The sequence below is a fragment of the Lonchura striata genome, chromosome 10, assembly GCF_050655825.1.
Source record: "Lonchura striata isolate lonStrDom1 chromosome 10, ASM5065582v1, whole genome shotgun sequence".
Taxonomy (NCBI): domain Eukaryota; kingdom Metazoa; phylum Chordata; class Aves; order Passeriformes; family Estrildidae; genus Lonchura; species Lonchura striata.
The window spans coordinates 7,682,291-7,701,681 of NC_140712.1; the positions used below are offsets into that span (position 1 = coordinate 7,682,291).

The following is a 19,391-nucleotide window of genomic DNA, read 5'->3' on the forward strand; positions in this document are numbered from 1 at the left end:
TCCAGTCTAAACAATTCTGTGATCCTGCTCCACTGCAGGTCACATAGCCATGTGAGCCCTGCCAGAGCTCATCTGTGTAGAACACCCACAAAAACCCAACCAAAAACAAAGAAAGAAACCAACAAATAATCAAATTCCCTCCCTCCCCATCCAAAAAAAAAAAAAAAAAAAAATTCCAAGGAAAAATTGGAAGTTGCTCCTGATCAGTTTTCCTCTGCTGTGCAATTGCTCAGCCCTACCTGCTGAGAGGGAGTTAAGTTGAGATGAAATCATGGGCCCCTTGGTAATTTTCTTTTCTTTTGAGAACAAGTTCATAGAATCATGGAATATCCTGCATTAGAAGGGACTTACAAGGACCAACAAGTCCAACTTCTGTCCCTGCACAGACACCCCAACAATCCCACCTTGTGCCTGAGAGCATTGTCCAAACACTCCCTGAGCTGTGGCAGCCTTGGTACCCTGACCGTTCCCTGGGGAGCCTGTTCAGTGCCCCACCACCCTCTGGGGGAAGAACCTTTTCCCATATCCAGCCTAAACCTCCCTAACACAGCTCCAGCTGTTCCCTCAGGTGGTGTTCTTGGTCACAGGGAGCAGAGATCAGGACTGCCCCTCAGCAACGTTATGCACATGAAGTGATGTTATGACATTACAGGTATAATCTCAAGAAAAATCAACAAGAGTTCTTGGTTGCTCAGCAGCACCCAAATTTAACTCCAGAAGCAGTGCCAGTGAAGAAGCTACTTCTGGGCAGATGAAAAATGCCATGAAAGCAGCAAAACCAAATTGCTTGTGCTGAATTGTTCCTCTGCTGCCCAAAGAACCATTTTGGTTTGACCACACCAAGTCCTGCATGGCTCCTGCTCTTCCTCAGCTCATCTCCATAGGAGACTGCTGGCTGGAGGCAGAGCTTCTCCCTGCGTCCTCCCCAGTGCACACAGGGGTGACACCTTCATGATGACAACGCAGGGAGGGTCTGACAGCCTGAGCTGTGCAGCCACAGCACCGAGCAGCGGCCACAGTCAGTGCCACCAGGACAGCACAGTGGCATAAGGCCAAACTGGCATACAAGAGGCAGGATTTGTCCTGGATCCAACAGCATTTTTAACTGGATGGCAGATCAGGGGTCGGATCCAGCTGGACAAAGCAGACAGTGGTACTAGGCACCTTTGGGTGCTCTGGAGGAAGATGATGCTCGGCCTTGCTCAGGCAGCTGAAGGCCTGATTCCCACCAGACTGTGGTGGGACAATCTGGTGCCATTTCTGGCAGCATATCCCTATGTGTCACCCAAGAACTGTGCTGGGGTCTTCCTGCAAAGCTGTGGGTGCAACTCAGGCCCCCAGTACTCATACTGGTCCCACTGGGAGGGTGGATTTTTGCAGGTTTGTGCCCCTGCAGCAGCATCAAAGCAGAAAGTGATGGATAAGAATCAAATGCACGTAAACTCTCCACAACAAACCAAGAGATTGGCATCCATCCGTCCCATCACTACTGGAGGATTGGAGGGAAAAAGCAATTTTTCACATGAGTAGGAAAGTGTTATCCACACGGTCCTTCCAGCCTGAGGGAAAACCTCCCACTCCCTCTAATCGCAGGAGAACCTGCTGCCAACAGGAGTTCAGAAGTGCTAAATCAGATCCTACTTCCAGATATCATCTCTGTTTCACCTTAAAAGAGTTGAGTAGGAGCGGGTAGGAACTTTCAGACAGAAAAATTATTGCAAAGCTTCAGAACTCCAGCCTGACCCATCACACTCAGGCAGAGCCTGTGGCTTATCTTTTAGCAATGAGAGGAGGTTTTTCAACAGCAGGCAGGGCACAGCTCCAGAACACAGATTCTAAACCCATTGGAAAGCCTGTCTGGGAGGTGGGCAGCCCTCCATAACAGGACTTCCCTGGCACAGCTCAGTGTTTCACCTTAGAAATCTCCAGTGTGTGTAGCATGCCTCTGCTGCACTGGAAGGGATCCCACTAAATCCGGCCCCCACCTTCCAAAGGGGAAAGAGCTTTGTTTGGATCAAGGCAGTGCTCAGCACCTGACACAGCAGCCCCCCCTCAAAACTAATTTTGTAGCATTAGATCTCAATCAGTTTTTAAGTGCAGCATCCCCGTGGCTTGAAGAATGTTCACAGAAGGGATAGGAAAGGGAGATGAGCAGAACAGACAATCAGCTCCTAATCCTTGTTAATTATCCTGGCCCTCATTGCCAAGCTGGGTTTTTCATTCCATGTAAATATAAATTCCAAAGTTTATCTTCAAACATCACATATCACGTGGACTCCCCATCCCTGGAAGTTTTCAAGTTCAGGCTGGACAGGGCTTGGAGCAGCCTGGGATAGTGGAAAGTGTCCCTGCCCATAGCAGGGAAAGGAATGAGATGAGCATTAAGGTCCCTCCCAAACCAAACCTGTCTGTGGTTCTGTGGACTTCACCTCCCCACTCTGATAGCTGAGGAACCCCAGTTTCCAAGCACAGCCTGGGCTGATAACCAGCAAAGAATATTTCAGCTCAGGGTCTGCTAGAAGGCACCAGAAGCAGCACAGAGACCTTCATGATTAAATGTCTGTCCCTCTCCTGGAGTCCTGCTGGATCCTCAGAGCAGAAGCACATCCCACAGCCTGCTCTCAGTGGACATTGCTGACCATGAGGAGAACACAGTGAGGCATCTGGGATGACTTGGATGAGTCCAGATGCTACAGGTTTATGGTCATGTCAGGCTTCAAGGAAAAGTGTCTCCAGGAAAGGCATTTTCCATTTTCCCAGCATCCTGCTGCTCCCCTTCACGTACTGCCTGGAGTTGCTGGTGTTTGATTTGTGATTAGTGCCACAAATACCAGAAGACAAAGAGATGCACGAGGACTTTTCGGAACATGAAAAGGAAACTGCCTTAATCTCATATTCAAATATTAATGGCCTTGCTTTAAAAGCATCTGATACCTTCCAATTGACAAAACCTAAATTTAGCCCAAGAAAGTCAAAACTTCTGATGCTGAGATGCTGAAAAGTGCACATTCAGGAAGCCCTTCCTAACAAGGGAATGGCCACATGAAAGAAAAGCCATGTATTTTTAAATAGTGAAACATAATTCTCTGGAGATCAACAGCAAGCCAGCTCTGAAAGCAGGAGGGTCTAACTGAGCACTTTACAGTAATCCACTACATTTCATTCTGCAATTCAAAAGCTTGGAAGTCCAGAATCCCTCAAGTTCAAGCTCCTTGGACTACCCTGATTTTACAATGAAGCTGCTGATCACTATTCCTTAATATGCAGCTCAGCGTTAGGGTCTCCAATTTTTGCCTAAAAAAAAAACCATCTTCAGTAGAATGAAACTGAATCTCCATTGTTTAATATCTCCCACCTCTGGCCAAGTGCACATTTCTGTGCAGGATTTGAGAATGGAGATGTTTTTCATGGCTGGTAGAAAATGAACCTAAACATCTAAAAACCTTGAGGTCTACTGCAGGCATCTGAGGTGGGGCATGACTGACATGAGATGTGACCCAAAGCTGTTTCCTTGTAGAGAGATGAAAGTTTTGTATCACCTTGCACAGATGAATCATTTATTAAATACTTATAGTCACTGAACACTGGCAACATTAAGTATTTCCAGTATTTAAAAGGAGGAGGCTGCAATGCTCATCCAGAGCGTTGTAGTGTGACAGGTATGAACAAACCCATACAATAAGTAGGACACAAAATACCTCAGGTGTTGCTCCACACAAGTCCAAACTGACTTTGGGGTGCAGAGGGCAATCCTTGGATGTGTTCAAGGCCAGGTTGGACAGAGTTCTGAGCAAGCTGGTCTAGCGGAAGGTGTGCCCATATGGCCACAAGATGAGCTTTAAGGTCCCTTCCAATCCAAACCACTCTATGATTTTTTGATCATCCCCACCCAGCAGCTCCATCTCTCCCAAACCAGCCCCCAGCTGAGGGGTGACCTGGTTCAGCTCCTGGCCACAGCAATGTTTCCATCCAGGTGGCAAATATGAGTGGGAATTCTGAAGATTACAGTGACTGTGGCCACTGCTAATGGGTATGTTCCCACTTCTTAATTAAACAAGGGTGGGGACCACTTGCACTACCCCTCCCTCACATGGCCGGGAGTTATTCCTGGTCCCTTGGGGAAGAGAATTGTGCACAAAGACCTCCCCATAAAATTGTGGCGTTGGCAGCTCCACCACCACGACTTGTTTACATCCACCCTATAACGAGCTTTACCAAAATGACCCATAATTGCCATGTGAATGGCAGCATTGTGCAACTGGCATGGAAAGAATTTCTTCATAAAGCACACCAATACATACAAAGTGTGTGTGGGTAAAGCAAGAGCAACACAAAGAAAGGTGCTCGACACAAGCAATCCCGACAGGAGAACTCCATAAACAGCATGGATAGCAGACAGCTCAGCCACACTGAGGAATATATATGCAAATATTGACTAGACTATGCAAAGGATTGGTTATTTATAACACCTTCATTTCCCTCAGTCCTACCTCCTGACAAGTAAACAGACTGCTTCGCTCTGGAGAGTTGTGCAACACAGAGAGATCCCGAAGTAAACACACAGACTCCATACTTCATTAGAGGTGAACTTGTTTACAGAGCAGGAATTAAAACAAAACCACAGAATCCGTCAATATTCTATATGTACCGACATAGCCCTCCCTGACTCAGAATGTTCTGCTCCTACACTGTGACTCATCCACTGCGTGGGCTGGGGACAGCAGAGATCTCGGTTTCCTGGGATTCTCCAGCGTATCAGACTCCTCTTCTGCTTCCCACCACGGCACCGTGGAGGCTTGTGACGTCCCACATCCACTTGCCAGTGTTACCTGCCCGTGCTGGGAATGACCATGGCTACAGAGCCACGGCACAGAACTCAGTGCAGGGTGCCACGTGTCTGAATGAATCACATGTGCCAAGGTGGGACTGTCAGGGGTGGGGGAAGGTGTGACTCATCTGCCAGCTGATATAAAAATAAACTACTACTGAATCAAAAATGCATGACTTCTGCACACGATGTGCACAGGCAGAAGCTGTCACTATGTGGAAACCTGAGCATCAGCTCCATGCAGCCAGAAGAAACTCAGAAGCACACAGTGCTCCATTTTACCTTCCAGAGGTGATGCTTACAGGGAAGGCATTCCATACAGCCTCAAAAGGGAGAGATGCCAGAGGTGCTTTGAAATGTGCTAAAAAATCCCAGAACAGTCTGGGTTGGAAGGCACCTTGAAGTCCATCTCATTTTACCCCCTCAGTGGCAGGGACACCTTCCACTACACCAGGTTGCTCCAAGCCACTGCTAATCTGGCCTTGGATACTTCCAGGGATGGAGCAACCTTTCCCAGGGCCTCACCACCCTCACTGCCAAAAATTCCTTCCCAATATCCAATCCATCCCTGCCCTCTGGCACTGGAAGCCATTCCCTGTGTCCTGTCCCTCCATCCTTTGTCCCCAATCCCTCTCCAGCTCTCCTGGAGCCCCTTCAGGCCCTGGCAGGGGCTCTGAGCTCTCCCTGGAGCCTTCTCCTCTCCAGGTGAGCACCCCCAGCTCTCCCAGCCTGGCTCCAGAGCAGAGGGGCTCCAACCTCTGAAACATTTCTGTGCCCTCCTCTGGACTTGCTCCAGCAGCTTCTGAAAAGAAGATTAGGTTCTTCTGATCTGGAACCAGCCTCAAAACAAAAAGACCATTTCTGTTATCCACAGGCAGACAGAGCCCACAGGACACAGCCAATGGAATCACTGAGACCATGGTGTGCCACCAGCAGGACCCAGCTGCTGCAGGACTCCTGCAAGCCATGGGAAAAGCAGTTGCTTTTACTCATCCCAAACCAAGCAGGAGGGTCCTGGGATGCTGCTGGCCAAAGCTTTGTCCTTTGGTAACTGCCCAGGAAGTTGAACCATTCCAGGAACTGGGTCTGTTTGACCATGGACAAATAACTCAGTTTATTCCACAAACTTCAAGTACAGAGGACAAATGACATGCTCAAATGATTTATCTAGTACCAAAAACATGTTGGAGACTTGAATGATCCTGACTCCAGTCAGGATGCTGGAGCAATGTGGCTTTTAGGACAAAAACCAATCATTAAACAGTTCAGTACAAGACTGGCATTAGAGGACTGATGAGAGCAATTCAACTAGTTTGCAAAGAGATTATTAAAACTACTTCAGTTACCTTGGTGAGCAAATGGATCATAGCCCAGACCACTTAAAACCTGAATTAATTACATTTGCTAAAGGAAAGATGTCCTTTCCTGAGACACCCTATGGATTGACCATCAGGTCTCTGACTCCGTGCCCATGCTTTGCTGTTTTGTTTTGCTGCTCACATGAAGGTAGAGTGCTCAGACACTATTTTAGGTTATTGGATATTTAATTCCACAGTGAGAAGGAAGAAGCTAGCAGATGGTCACTGTGCAGCAGGGCCTTGCTCGACTTCTGCGGGGAGAAATGTTCAAGGAAGAATCATGAAAATCCTTTTCTATATGCAAACATTCCTCCAGTTAGAGGAAGGGAATTACAGGAGGCACTAAAACAGCAGAGACAGCATCAAATATCCAAAGCAGCACATCAGAGACATCTGTTAGTTGGTTACTCCTGACTCAGGACTTTCTCTGAATCCATTTGATACATCCACCAGTATTGAGCAGTTCTGAGACGCACCAAGAGAGCCACACCCCTACAGTTTAGATCCCTTTGACAAACTTCTCCCTGCTCCATCACTTAATCTTAAGTATGAAGCATCTTAAGATGTCTGAGACACATAAAATCCAGTCTGCTCCTTTGCTAATCCGAGCTGACTAGGGATCCTCATCCAAGCCACGTGGCAGGCAGAGAAACTGGTGCTGCTGGGAAGGAACAGATGCAACTTCAGTGCCCTGTCACAAAGTGTTGGAACATGGAAGCTCATGGAGCACGTGGCACAGGGAGCCACAGAGTCACTGCTAAGGAAGAGGCAGTTATCACATCTTCTGTTCATGTGGAAACATCTCACATGGAAGCTCATCTCAGGATTTAGCTTCTGAATTACTGAGCTATTTGCTACTTTGTCCAACTGCACCAAGGCAAATACAAAACTTGACTGAACAGCTTAGAAAAAAAGAAAAAAAAAAAGACTATTTTCACTAGTTTTTGATGATGTCAAGTGAAGCAGGTTATTGATACCCACATACATCCTTCAGGCACTGGCCAAGTAGCTCAGTCCCTTCCAGCCTAAGTTTTCCTCTGAGTAACACATTTAAAAATGTTTATTCTGAACATCCAACAGGAAATCACCATTAAAACTTTTCTGATTAGGAAAAATCCCCCATTTTTCTCCCAGAGCTGCAGGTGATGACAATTCTGGTATCTCAGAGTTCACTGGGACCATCTGGCTGCACACGCAGTTGAACGTGGCCACTGAGGGGACGAGGTGGCTCCCATGGTGTCACAACCAGGCTCCCTCTGCTCTCCTTCCTTCAGCTAATGGTGGGAGCTGCAGCCAGACACGTCACTTGGCAGGATTAATTGGCTAATTTATTGAGCAGAATGTCACATGCAACGCTACTGTTGCTCTCTCTGAGTCATGCACACCATGTGTTCGGACACTTCTAGTCTTCCTTTGGCAAGTGTAGGACAATTCCAAGTAACCAGACATCCCTATTGGAGGTTCAAGCCTGGCTCTTTGAGCAGCTCCATGGCAATGACCATGATGGGGAGCCTGGCACTAGCAACGTCACTGAGAACAAACTCCTCTACTACCCCAACATTGGCACTTATTTATCTGTTTTTCCAGCCAGACACTCCTCCCAAGTCAAGCCTCCCTGCTCCTGGCAGCTTGACTGCACCAAAATTTGTTTTGCTTGGATTCCAGGTTTCATGGTGAGACCAGAACTGTAGTTCACATCCTCCACTCAAGACTTGGCCAATTTCCAATAGTTTTAGCAAAACTGTAGCACAAGAGCTTCTAAAGACATCCAACAACACAGCAGAGCGACACCCATGAGACCACAGAGAGAGAAACAGAGCCAGGTTGCTCAGGAGCCTTCCCAACAGTCCCTTGACAAATGCTCCAAGACAGCAGATTCAAGACGAGGAAGGAATTCCTCCCCATGAGGGTGGTGAGGCCCTGGTACAGGGTGCCCAGAGAAGCTGTGGCTGCCCCATCCCTGGAAAGATCCAAGGCCAGGCTGGAAGGGGCTTGGAGCTACCTGGGATAGTGGGAGGTGTCCCTGCCCATGGCAGGGGGGAAACGAGATGGGTTTTAAGGACCCTTCCAACCCAAGCCATTCCATGAATGCTCTGAGTGGGTATTACAGGATGGAAAGTTTAAATTCTTTAGGAACAGGGGAAAACCTCAAAATACTTAATCTGACCCAAATAAAGCCATTCCTTCAAATTTTGATCAGTTTTATAATTCCGTAATAACATCTTTAAAGAGTGGAAGGAAGCCAAGTGGTGTAGAAAAAGCAGACTGGGATTCACTCATGTGTCACAAGACGTGTGGGCTGGGGTATCCCAGAAATCACAAGCATCAACAGAACTCCAGCAGGAAGTTTAACTTAGTATTTTGGTACTATATTATTACCAAAGTATTTCTGGATGCCCATCAGACATCCTCTGCAAGTGGAAGCTGGGTCCATTCAGGGGAAACAGGAAAAATAAAATCAGAAGTATTAAAAAACTACAGTAATGTAAGAAACTTGTCAAAACCTGAAGTCAACACATGATCAAGGCACAGAAGGAGCAGAGAAGGTTGTTGCTTCACAGAGACTTTCTTGAGCAGTGGAACACCCTGCACGAGGCTGTGGAAATCCTTGTCATGGGAAACAGCACATACTAAAGGCTCTTCAGGCTTAAAAAACAACCATAAATTCAGGGAAGAAAAATCCAAACACTATTAGACACAACTCAAGCTCTGTATCAGGGAAACCAGAGACTGCCAGAAAAAATGTATAAAAAATTCCACCTTTGGCTGATCCTGCTCTATTTTTCTCCTATTTGCTGTAGACCATGATTGCACAGAGGAGCCATGGGGCTTGTGGACATTCTTATGATTTAACAAGTAAAAATGAAAACCATTTCCTAGGTTTAAAGACTTTAGATCACCTACTTAAGGGGTGTTGTTCTATACACAAGTAACTTTCCATCCATTGAAAATTCCTATGTTTTGCAAACACACTTACAGGGGTATTTCCATATCAGCAAATCCACACAAACTCAACATTTTAGGTCCACACAATTATACAATATCATATTATGATCCAATTCTCACCAAATAGCTTCCAAAACTTGTGTGAGGCTAAAAGGAATTGGCGCAGATCCCTAAGTTCAAGTCAGAGTTACACAACAAATACTATGGTGGTGTTTGATTTAAAAAAGAAATCTCTTAATTAAATAAATTTAATAAAACTTTTGATAAGCTTAAGATAGGTTTACTCACCTGCACTTCCAAGTTGTTTATAAAACCTGTATTCTAAATGAAGCTGTGGTGCCCGGGATTTAATTGGTTCCTAGAACAGAAATAAATAAATTGGTTAAAATCAGTTTGACTAAAAGAAGTTCTGTCCTCTACTTGAAGATTTGTGCATAATTAAAACACCCCAAATTGAAATTCTAACAACAGACTTCACCATTAAATGTCATTTAAATAAGAAAAGAACAAAAAGCAGTAAGATTTGCTCTCTGGAGGAGAAATAACATTCTCATTTAAATACAAAGCTCATTCATTGCAGTGAAATTCAAGGATCCTTCCATGGTTGAAGAACAACCCTGGACATTGGCAGAGGGAAGTCAAGGTTGCAAAAGCTCAAATTCATTCTGTGGGCACTGTGACTGCCCACAGCACTTTTGCTGGTCTCCAGCCTGTATTTCTGAAAAATGTTGAGTCAAACGAGTGTGTTTTACATCAGACCACAGCTGCTCAGAGCAAGCACCACAATGCAGCCAGACAGTTGGGAAAAAGGAAGAAGTCTCCCCCTCCTTCTGGCAGCTGTCAGTCAAACATCTTGAAACACTCAATAATATTCTATTTTTATCCACAAAATGCAAAAAAATAAAATTGTAAGTCTGCAATGCACCCAAACCATCCCATTCATTAACTGTTACTCATCTGCATTTTACATACAAGACTTAATGCCTACAATCCATCAAGGCATTAACGTGCAAGATTACAGAGGTTCTAAAAATATAGAGTTAATATGGAGAGGATTAAGAGACTGGAGTAATTACATCTGCAATAAAACTGTGCACTTGGGATAGGCATAGATGTGGGTTTACCAACTGCCCAGGCAGCCTGGAGATAGGAGTTAATACTGGCCTCAATTTTTGTTGACCTCTTGTCTGCACTGTAAGACTGATGCTCACACTGGCTGTGAACTCCATAGTCAAGGCTTCTTTCTAAGTGTGGAGAAGGAATTCTGTACAGGAATTCAGGCAATTTGACTTGTAGCCAAGCTGTTCCTCATCAGCTCAAGTCATCCCATCCATTTCCCAGCAAGGGGAATGAATGCTCCTGGTTACTTCTCAGCTTAATCACAGAATCATTGAGGTAGGAATAGGCTTCCAAGGTCACCAAATCCATGATGTTTTAAAGCTAAAATGACCAAATACTCATCAAGCAACGTGAAAAAAATATTCTGGAGGAAAAACTGAACCTGCACTGAAGGCAAACACAAAGCAACACAAGTTTGTTATATAAGTCACATTTAAATTAAGGTAATTGTTGGTGGCTTGAGGGAGGGTCTACAGACACCTGCAGAGGACAGGGATTCAGGGCAACAGGAACTTGGCATGTTCAGGGTGTAGTTTATTTATCCAGACATGTAAAGGGGAAGGATTGATGCAGCAGGACATGATGCTGCTCGTGACAAAATCAGGGGAGGCAGCCCTGAGCCGCGTCTGCATCGGGAGCTGCTGGAGCCAGAGCTCTGGACACTTGCCAGAGTCATGGCAGCTTCTGAGGAGATCATACCAGCACAGATGGTTGTCCTGTAGGCCAAGGGCTTAGGGATGATGGCAGATTTTGTGTTTGCAGTAAAAATAACTGAATTGCTACTGCCTAACAGAGAAAATCCACAGCTCGAACCAGTGGCGTCATCACTGCTGCGAGGGGATGGCCTGGTACTTGTGCTCTGACTGCAGCTGGATGCAGCAGGCTGGCTTCTCCCAGGGAAGAAATTCCTAACGTGGGCAGTGCAGCTTTGAAAACCCTCAGAAGAATACCAGATACCCCATACCAAGTAAGTCAGCTGAAGAGCAGGACCAGAAGCCACATGGTGACACCACACCAATCAACACAGGGACCAATCTCCACTGGCAGCAGTTTTCCAAGGTGTAGCCTCAGTCCCATAAAAGAAACCATGAGGCATTAGCATGGAATTTCACAGCACTTTCTGATGGGCTGTTGGTATCCATCACACAATTCCTTCATTTCCCAGCTCTAACATTGTGATAGGAGGCAGGAATAGCTGAGACAGCAGGGCTGCAGTAACACAAGAGGATCTCACAGCTTGAAGGACTTGGAGCAGTGCTTTGACTTGGTCCAACAATGAAAATAAAAGAAAATGTTGCCTCTAAGTACATCTTACAGCTACTCCACCACTAATCCACAAATTATTTTAAGGATAAAGAAAGTAGAAGTTAAGTGCACATGTAAGTGAAGTGTATTTGCTGCTGAGGAGATGAGTCATTCTTATTCCTGTGGAATTTTGTCTAAGATTAGGAGACCAAGAAACCCCCATTTCTCCTACTACTTCCTCCTTAAACTTCTCCAAAACAGAGCATATATATGGACACCTGGATGGCCACTGGATGGCAATTGCAGTCCCTCACGCAAGAAGGACCCGAGATTTTTAAGCCTGGATCACAACAGGTTAAATGAAACTGGAGAGTGTTGCAGTGCAACTGCTTTAACACTCAGTTTTTTGGAGGAAAAAAAATAGTAAGAAAAATGAAGAAAGAATGTGACCAGAAAAACAGGTCAGATTGAGGCAGCCATGAGGCAATGCCATTGAGTCCTGCCATATGGAAAAGCTTCAGGTTACTGAGAGGCATCACTGCAGCCACTCTTCTGAGATAAAAAAGCACCCTTTGGACTAGTACAGCTGTGTTTCAACTTATGGTTTCCAATGCAACAACTTAGTGGGATTATCTGTGGAAGCAAATTAGAAGCATTATTGCTTCAATAAAACACTTTGTTTGTGTACACAGCACATTTTCTATGGCCTAAAAGCAACAATTCTTCTTTCTGATGTGCATCCATCTCAAGGGCATCTCCTGTGGAGCCAGCCTGCGAGAGCTGGGGGTGTTCACCTGGAGGAGAGAAGGGTCCAGGGAGAGCTCAGAGCACCTTCCAGTGCCTGAATGGGCTCCAAGAGAGCTGAAGAAGAACTCTGAACAAGGGTCTCGAGTGCCAGAACAAGGGGGAATGACTTCCCACTGCCAGAGGGCAGGATTAGATGGGATATTGGGAAGAAATCCTTCACTGTGAGGGTGGTGAGCCCTTGGCACAGGTTGCCCAGAGCAGCTGTGGCTGCCCCATCCCTGGAAGAGTCCAAAGCCAGGTTGGACGGGGCTTGGAGCAACCTGGGATAGTGGGAAGTGTCCTTGGTGTTCCACCATAGCAGGGGGTGGAATGAGATGAACTTTAAGATCCCTTCCAGGATACCCAAACCCATCTGGGATACTATGTTCCTGAATTCCTCTGCAGGCATTTATTTATTTTCTTTAGGGAACATCTTCTCACATTTGCCAACAGGTGTAAGAACAAGTTCCTCCTGCAAAGCTGTAATTATTTTTCATCTACTACACAGCATTATGGGAATGCCAGAGATATGGAATCTGAGGCACTCAAACGTGATCACAATGAATCCACCAAGTCCAACCTGATTTCCTGACACCAGTGGTTCATTCTGTCATTCTGCCAGACAGCATCAACTGGGCAAACTGGGGGGTTTGCTGCAGTGTCACACCACAACTCTAACTTCAGATTTTAGGGATTGGATTATGTTTAAAGAATGTTCCCATGAGAATTCAGCATATCAGGTGAAGACATGGAATCTGAAACACCAAGGGACTAATGAAAGTCTGAGTTTACAGATCGGAAAAGTTAAGGCCTAAACACAAACTACTAGGCTGTGAGTTTATAAATGCAGAAGAGCTACAAGTTAGGGAGTTCCCCATTCCACAGATGATGAGACTGTATCTTCTTGGCCACCCAAGGCAGCCAGAGGAAGGACTGATCTTCACCAAATTGGATCTTGTTGCGCTTGTTGCACCTGCAGTCTCTCAGTATCACACCAGACCCAACTGCTCCTCCAGGAAATTTTAACCAAAGGAACACCCTCTTTCCTGCCTCTTGACTCTAAAAACATGGACCACCAGGCTGCACAGTGCCATGCTCCTAACCAAACATTCTGACAACTGGAGAATTCATGGAGTCCTGAATGGAAAGGTTTGAGCCATGGAGCAGCAGGAGGTGCAAACCCACTACCAGTGCCCTTCACTGGGACTTGGGCAGAGGAACAAGGCTCTCACTGCTCTAAGACAGATACAGATCCTTTAGGATCCAAAAACCTCGAGCAGGTGGAAGGATGGTTTTTCTCCCTGCTTTTAGTGCTTTTAAGAACTTAGCTTAGTTTTAACAAGTCATTCCCAGCTGAGGGTAGGAGCAGCACTGAGCCCAAACTGAAAAACTTACTTTTGGTTTGAATTTTTAAGATGAAGTACAAGACACTTGAAGCTACTACTTACCAGTTTGATCGCTACATATTCATTGGTGTAGAGATTTTTACCTGCAGCAAAGGGAGAAGGAAAAAAATATTTTAGTTCCACATTCAACACTTGCAGCTCGAGGCACAATGAGAAATAATGACACTGATGCCAAAGGGCTATTTCCCCAATTCCCCCTGAAGTTCCTGCTTTTCACAAAGCATAAGACTGAAAATTGTCAAAATAATGAACAGTTTGCAGCAGTTTAGCAGGGCAGGAAAATAACACTTTCCACTCAGCACAAGGCAATTGTATTTTATGGCAGCACTTTGGCTCCATGCACGTGTTAAAGGAGGTATCCCAGACACGCTAGGCTTCATTAGCCACGATGCCAAAAAAGTCTGGGGAACAAAAAAATGAAGAGTCAGAGAGTCATTTCTTTTGGAAATGTCTTGGATCTGCTGGACACTGAACAGTTTAATCCTGGGATGTGCAGGGAGTTTCACTAGGTTGATCATGCCCTGGGAAGCAGGAAGGGCAGGAGTGCAAGATGAGCACAACAAGCCAAGCTCAAATTCAGGTGCACTGAACCAGAGCTGAGACCCATGTGTGCTACAGCTGGAGGGGAATTTTCCTCCAGGAGCCTGTCTGGTGTTTGAAGCAAGCCCTGGGCCTCCTCAGTGATCTGAGGCAGTGATGCACAGCTCCATGTCACGGAGCATCTCTCCCTGTGTTCTGACACTGCCATTTATCGTATCACTCAACGTCCTCTGCTTCCCCTGCCAGGGAATTTGAGCAATCACCCCCCTCCACCTGGCTCATGCCTGACAGCAAGCTCTCCTGGAAGAGCTATCACAGGGAACGATGCTTGGGCAGTCCCTGGACCCCTCTGTCCCTGTCCCACCATCCCCTTGGAGGAAGGAAGCCCCCACCACAAAAGCTCCCTGTGGATTTATTTAAGGAAACATTGATCTTTGTCATCAGTGTCACAGCACAAGTCATGCTTTTACTGAGCAACACCAAAATTCAGGAGCAATGCAGGATGGAAGTTATTCGGGCTTATTTGTAGCATCAGCTTTGCTCAGCTCTCTTACTAATTTATTTTCTAATTCCTGTAATGGATATTGATGCTGGGACAGCCCAGCTCTTGAGAAAGCCCAGGACATGGAGTGACATCATTCAGAGCAGGCAGGAGCTGGAGCAGCTCTTCCATATCCACATGACAGCATTAAAAAACCTTCCATGTCCTCCTGAGCACAGGATACAACAGCACAGGGACGCTCAATAAAATTAAAGACATTACAAATATGGGAGAAGACACACAGTCATCTTTAAATCCTGAAGTATCAGGGGAAATTTCGTTTACAACAGCTTCATGTTTTCTGCATTTAACTTCTTTTGATGCTTTCCCTGCTGTATCACTCAGGGTACTTCTGGCCTCTAAATCTGTGACTGGGTGTTCCCAGGCCCAGTCTGCACCAAGCAGATTTTTTAACATCCCTCAGTAACAGAAGACATCATAGCTCCAACTTGTTTAGGTACCTGGTGATGCACAGGACAGGGATTTAAATGCAAGGTTAAATATCCTCAGAGGGGGTGTTTTCTGCCAGCAGAGTTGAGCCCCAGCATTAACCCCTGACACACAGGATGGTTTTCCATGTATTCCTTTACATCTTTTAGAAAAAGACATATTACACCTAGATTGGAAACTAAGAGTAGAAAGGAGATCTTGCAGTTTCATCAGGAACCTGCCGACACCAGAAAACACTGAAAGAGCTTTACCCCATTTCAGTGTTTTACTTTGGGCCAGATCACACAATCATTAATTTTGTAAAAGACGTCCAGGATCATCAAGGCCAACTTTTGAACAAGTCCCACCATTCCCACTAAACCACATTGTGCAGTGGTACATCTCCTCAATTTTCTGAACACTTCCAGGGATGGTGACTTCAATGCTTCCCTGAGAAGCCTGTTCCAATGCTCATCCACCCTTTCAGTGAGGATTTTTTTTCTAATATCCAGCCTCACCCTCCCCTGGTACAACTTGTGGCCATTTCCCCTGTCCTATCAAATGCTAAGTTTCATGTTCAGCTTTACATCTATCCTTGGGTGATCTGTATTTTCAGGAAGAAAGATCAACCCTGAGCAGTGAGCTGGACAGACACAGCAAACAGCTTCATTAGCTAAGTGCCATCTCCTTTTTGAAGAATCAAACAAGAGAAGCTTAAACTGAAAATACAACACCTTGAAAAAGAGAAATTCTTCAGGGAATTGGAAAAGCCTATTTTCCCTTTGCTTATCAGTGTGTGACTTTGTTCTGCCTGTGATATTGGTGCTTAACTGCTCTGAAACCATGTAAAAAATAGGCAAAAAGCAGAGGGCACATCATTCATCTTTGCAGGACAAAACTGTTATCAGAGACTTGTGTGCTCGGATTTCAGCTGCTGCTTCTCCTTCCCCCCAGCGATAATTACCATGGGCTGTGCAAGAGAAATAGCTGCTATTTGAGCAAACAGGAACTCTTAAAGTGATAGTGACAGGAAAAAAAGCAAAAGAAATGAAAAAAAGAGAGAAATACAGCTTCTGTAAGAACCTTACAACAAATTGTTATCAGTACGTGTGGCTCATTGCCTAAATTTTTAGTAAACTAGCATTAACAATACATGTATTATTAAAAGAAAAAGAAACAATTAACAGGTGTTGCAATTTAAAACTTAATTTCTCTGTAAACGGACATTTTCAGAAGTGAAATCTCTTCTGTGAAGTCCATGAAACTTTACATGAGTCACAAACTCAATATCACTAAAATTTTGAGAAATGTGAAAAAGAATCCTGGAAACAGGAGCTGCCTCCCTGCAGTGTGGGCAGCAGAGGAAGGAGGATTCTGCCCCTCTGCCCCACTCAGGTGAGACCCCACCTGCAGAGCTGCCTCCAGCTCAGGGTCCAACAGCAGCAGAAAGACATGGGGCTGCTGGAGCAAGTCCAGAGGAGGCCAGGGAGATGCTCCAAGGACTGGAGCCCCTCTACTCTGGAGCCAGGCTGGGAAAGCTGGGGGTGCTCACCTGGAGAAGGCTCCAGGGAGATTCTGGGGCCTCCTCCAGTGCCTAAAGGGGTTCCAGGAGAACTGGAGAGGGACTGGGGACAAGGGCCTGGAGGGACAAGACAGGCAGGGGCAATGTCTTCCCACTGCCAGAGGGCAAGGTTAGATGGGAAACTGGGAGGAAATTCCTCCCTGTGAGGGTGGGGAGGCCTGGGCATAGGCTGCCCAGAGCAGCTGTGGTTCCCTCTGGATCCCTGGAAGTGTCCAAGGGAGTTGGTCAGGGCTTGGAGCAGCCTGGGCTAGTGGGAGGTGTCCCTGCCCATGGCAGAGGTGGAATGGGATGAGTTTTAAGGTGCCTTTCAACCCAGACTAGTCTGTGATTCTGTGAATTGGGCACCAGCTGAATAAATTCAAGAACCATATATCCAGAGGGATCCACTACAGCTGCTAAACCTCAGAGCAGAGCTTGGATTACAAAGCAATTCAACATCACCCTGGGGATCCTGAGATTGTGACGTTTGCTGGGGGTGGGGTTTGAGAATCCAACAGAGCAATTAATGTTATGTCACTGTAAGAATCCAAATTTATCCTTAGCTGCCAATTATACTCATGTGCAGGAAGGTGGGAGTTTCCACCCTTGGCCTTGGTTTCTCTCCACCTTAGAAGTGTTATCTCTACTCAGATGAATCAATATAGCTTCTCTGATGCAATGCTGAAACCAAAATACTCATTTACAGACACACCAGAAGTGAGCTGGTTGATCTTCACACCATGGAACAGCAGCACATGTATTGATGCAATAACCCAGCCTCAGAGTGGGAAATCACACAGATTCATTTAAAAGGACAGATTCTGAGCAGGAATCTACAAAGACACTATCAGTAGTGTTATGACCCTTGAGTTATTGAAGCAATACCAGCTGCTTCACCCATCTCATTTAAAACACAAGCATTGTGTTTTCAGGATGACTGAAGAGCCCAGTGCAGTGCTCTGCATTGGTCTCTTAAGTAGTCCTAAACAAACAATGCATCAGTGGAACCATCTGTTTTGGGCAACCAGCTGCAAGATGTGGTTAGGAAACCAACAGACCATGAACAAATGCCGGGCTGGCTGAGGGAGCCAGATGGCCACTTGGCACATCCTGCTCCTCGCCAGCAAGTCCAACACATAGAGCAGGGAGAGAGTGATGGGGCTGAAATTAGGGCAGTGAGGTCAGAGAAGGACATGGAATTGAGTGCTGAGAAAGAGTCTCACCCATTTCTTTAAATGGGTGTTTTATCTTATGAACAAAAAATTGAGAGCAAGATTTAACAATTCACAGTTAAGTTTTTCTTTCACCTTAGGCAAGATATTCAGCGCTGTGAACAGTCGTCATTTGTTGGGATTGTTCAAAATTTGCATCTTTGGCCTCTCCAGTGTATTCCCTTTGACTTTATGCAAATCAAAATCATGCTAAGAGTTACATCTTCTGAGTCAGAAGCTTCGGATAAAGCAGCTCAACGCTTGGGAAACAAGACAGCGCACGCATTTCTCGAGCCAAGGTAAGTTTTTATGTATTTATATTCCAGTGGTGAAATACTAATTTGCATAATGCAGGCCCACTAAAATGCTTGCTTCTTACCTAGTCTGAGTTCTCCAAAGTTCCCACACCCAATCTTCTTGCCCACTCTGAAGTTGGGTCCCACCATAAGAACGCCAGAAGACGCCGATGAGCTTGGCCGAGAACCGTGCCCGCTCCTTCCCGGCATTCCTTTCGTCGTCCGCTGCCTTTCATCCTTATCCCTATTGGGATGGTCCATGATCTTAGTGAAATACCTCTGCCAGCAAGCTGGCAGAAAGGAGTTGGAGCACACACTCTTCTCCTTAGAACAGAAATTTATATCCAAAAGTATCTGCGTTGGAGTTCAGGAGAGTCATGGAAACTCATGGAGTTCTTTTGGCACCAGATCCAGTTTTCTAACGCATCTTGATAATGTACCAAAGGGTCGGCTGTGTTCTTGAGAGTTCAATAGAGGCAAGTTGCTTTTGGTTTCTTACCTGGGCAAAAGAAGAGATACATGAAATAAAAATAATTATTTTAAAATACCAGGTGAGAAAGGTACAACAGGGCCAATGTCCAGAACTTTCCTGGTCTCGTGGAATTTAACAGCTATATGAAAACTTTATCATTTTCTTAACAATGTTCTGATAAAAAGCCCTGATGTCATGAAGAAATGTAAGTGCTGCCCATCCACTGTTGCTACTTGTCCCATTCTGGGAAGTGTCTCAGGCCAGGCTGGATGGGACTTGGAGCAACCTGTCTAGTGGGAAGTGTCCCTCCCTGTGGCTGTGGGTGGATCCAGCTGAGATTTAAGGTGCCTTCCAACCCAAACCAGTCTGCAATTCCATGACTCCACTGGACTGACACCACATGCAGTAACCAAAGTCACTCCAACTACACCAGCACATCAAGTGGACACTGTGAGGAAACCACATCCCACCTTTAAAGCCCCTGTGAAGTGTAGGTTTGGTTTTTTCCTCACTTCATACATTTATCAAGTACTACAGAAAAGCCAGACAAAAACAAAGGGGCCAATGAAAGGTGCCAAGAGAAGAAGAAAGTTTTGTAGCACTTTAATAAAATTCTCCTTTCTTTTACCTCTTTTCAAGTTGATCTAGATTAT

At 45.6% G+C, this 19,391-nt stretch overlaps 1 protein-coding gene across 2 annotated transcripts in view; it reads right to left on the reverse strand.

The window, feature by feature from the left end:
* The window catches only part of CSNK1G1 (casein kinase 1 gamma 1), a 93,482-nt gene that overhangs the window by 34,522 nt on the left and 39,569 nt on the right, over nt 1-19,391 (reverse strand). Inside the window, exons 3-5 of one of the 2 annotated variants that reach the window (XM_021554255.4) lie at nt 18,350-18,765; nt 13,731-13,771; nt 9,421-9,490 (exon numbers count right to left, since the gene is read on the reverse strand). In XM_021554255.4, the coding sequence (XP_021409930.1) occupies nt 9,421-9,490; nt 13,731-13,771; nt 18,350-18,527 (289 nt within the window). In that variant the 5' untranslated portion in view covers nt 18,528-18,765. Of the gene's footprint in view, nt 1-9,420; nt 9,491-13,730; nt 13,772-18,349; nt 18,766-19,391 lie in introns of those variants that run through there. The other variant, XM_077785865.2, reaches the window with a different exon arrangement.